The sequence below is a fragment of the Penaeus vannamei genome, chromosome 19 (assembly GCF_042767895.1).
Source record: "Penaeus vannamei isolate JL-2024 chromosome 19, ASM4276789v1, whole genome shotgun sequence".
NCBI classification, from domain to species: Eukaryota; Metazoa; Arthropoda; class Malacostraca; order Decapoda; family Penaeidae; genus Penaeus; species Penaeus vannamei.
Genome location: NC_091567.1, coordinates 3,392,253 through 3,394,752, shown reverse-complemented (window position 1 = coordinate 3,394,752; position 2,500 = coordinate 3,392,253). Strand labels below are relative to the sequence as shown.

The 2,500-nt window shown below is 38.4% G+C and overlaps 1 protein-coding gene across 1 annotated transcript in view; it reads right to left on the bottom strand.

Annotated features, from left to right (window-relative positions):
- The window catches only part of LOC113813253 (uncharacterized), an 853-nt gene extending 485 nt beyond the window's left edge, over positions 1–368 (bottom strand). Inside the window, exons 1-2 of the mRNA XM_027365220.2 lie at positions 316–368; positions 1–94 (exon numbers count right to left, since the gene is read on the bottom strand). The exon at positions 1–94 is cut by the window's left edge and continues 485 nt beyond it. Coding sequence (XP_027221021.2) covers positions 1–94; positions 316–321 — 100 coding nt within the window. The 5' untranslated portion in view covers positions 322–368. The remainder of the gene's footprint in view (positions 95–315) is intronic.
- Between the last annotated feature and the right edge of the window lie 2,132 nt (positions 369–2,500).

Sequence of the window (2,500 nt, the reverse complement as noted above, 5' to 3'; positions counted from 1 at the left end):
AAGGGGAATACGCGTAGAAATTGCGGGGGAGGGTCGAGCCTTGGACTGGTGTTCCGCCGGGAGGTTTCGAGCCGTTGTCGAACATGTCCGAAGCCTGAGGGAAGAAGATAATATGATTTTAGTGTTTATGAAAAGGAAACAGCCACAATAAACAATGTCTATTTCCCTTTCATCTTTGTGTCCACGTTACTGTGTTTTTGAATCATTATCATAACCAAATTCACACAATATTACCGATACATGAGAAATGCAATTTATACCACAATTATTTTAGTTCACACATAACCACAAAATCTTATTCGTTGTCAACCATACCTGCATGAACGACTCGCTCGAAAGGACAGAACTCAAGGTACGTGTTGTTTTTAAGCAAGGCAAGAGAGTGTAAACTAGGTGTACGTGAACCTTCCCCCAATGACAGTACTACGGGACCTGGGTGACGTGTTCTCCTTCACCTGAGGAACAAGGTGAGGCTGAGGAGAACAGACCTTGCACTCGTGACTCGATAGGGCATTATCATTGCTATTTATTGATTATTATTACGTATTTAAGGCTCACTGCATTTCTTCCTGATACATATATATATACATGATACGCCATTAGTGTTTTTAGTTCATCGTAAGTGATCATAAATTTACAGACTAATAATAATTTTATCCAAAACATTAACGGCTAGCGGTCGCATTATGACCAAGAATCGAAGTATTTCTTGATTTAAAGCGTCTAATGGGATAAAGCAATTACATTTTCTCGTGTACACATTACAACGATCTAGTAAATATCCCGTAAATGGTAGTGGTATCGATGTACTGTTGGATTTCGTACTTAAAAAACACTGTTCGGATTATATTACCGCGTCATCTCGCTCTTTAAAATAAATCTTGGTATAAGTGAGTATTAATTTTACGGTAATCCAAGCAAGTGAGAATTTCCTTTGGTGTGACTTTATGGAATGGATTAAAGTCTTCTTATTTTGTTCAGAAGCGTAATTGCATAACTACATTATTACATAACGTAATATCAGTCTTATGAAACCCGTCAACTACTTTCCTTTATTAATAAAACTCACAACCATATTACACCAAACAACTTATTTTATGATTCACGTAATTACATACTTACACTTACATTACATGACTAATTAGATACCAAGACACTCATATTAATCAAAATAATACCCACAAATATCAAATTTATTCGAAGAAAATCCCCCCTCTTCCCCTCATGGCTCCCCCACCCATCTTCTAACCCGAGATGACCTCACATTTTCACACCACGCAGTACGAACCACTTGACCTCATCCCTGGAAATAACCCACCTTGCCAAACCCTCCTGCAATTCTCCTTCCGAAGAAGAAGCTAAAGACAAGTGTACCTCTACCTTGGCAGTTGGTGTTGTGCAGGTAAATATTGACAAGCTATCGATCCCCCCAACGCGCTGGCTTCGAACCTGGCTTATATATATATATATATATATATATATATATATATATATATATATATATATATATATATATATATATATATATATATATATATATATATATCTTCGTGTGTGTACATTTCTTCCGCTTGCTTAGAGGAGGAGGCGGAAGTGATTAAATTAGAGAAGGAAATATTGTAAACGCGGAGACAAATTTTGGTGTTTGGGGTTCCTTCGTCTCATGAGGACTGGGGTTTTACTCTATGGGGTCTGTGGGGTTTTGGGTGTGTAATGAAGTACATGCGGGCATATGTATACATGTAAACACATACAGACGCACACAAGTACACATACACACGCATACAACTACCCATACACATACAACTACACATACACACGCACACAAGTACACATACACACGCACACAAGTACACATACACCCGCACACAAGTACACATACACACGCACACAAGTACACATACACACGCACACAAGTATACATACACACGCACACAAGTACACATACACACTCACACAAGTACATATACACACGCACACAAGTACACATACACCCGCACACAAGTACACATACACACGCACACAAGTACATATACACACGCACACAAGTACACATACACACGCACACAAGTACACATACACACGTACACAAGCACACATACACACGCACACAAGTACACATACACACGCACACAAGTACACATACACACGCACAAAAGTACACATACACACGTACACAAGTACACATACACACGCACACAAGTACACATACACACACATACAAGTACACATACACACACATACAAGTACACATACACACACATACAAGTACACATACACACACATACAAGTACACATGCATATACAAGCACACATTATGGATAAAACAAAAATAAGAACAAACACACAAAATCCCCAAAGCACAAACAAATATAAAGAAACACATATACAAAAAAAAAAAAAACATATAAACACACATAAACACTCCCTTTCTTCCTCGAAACCACACACTCACACACAAAAGAGAAAGAAAGTAAAACACAGACTCACCCCCCCCCAC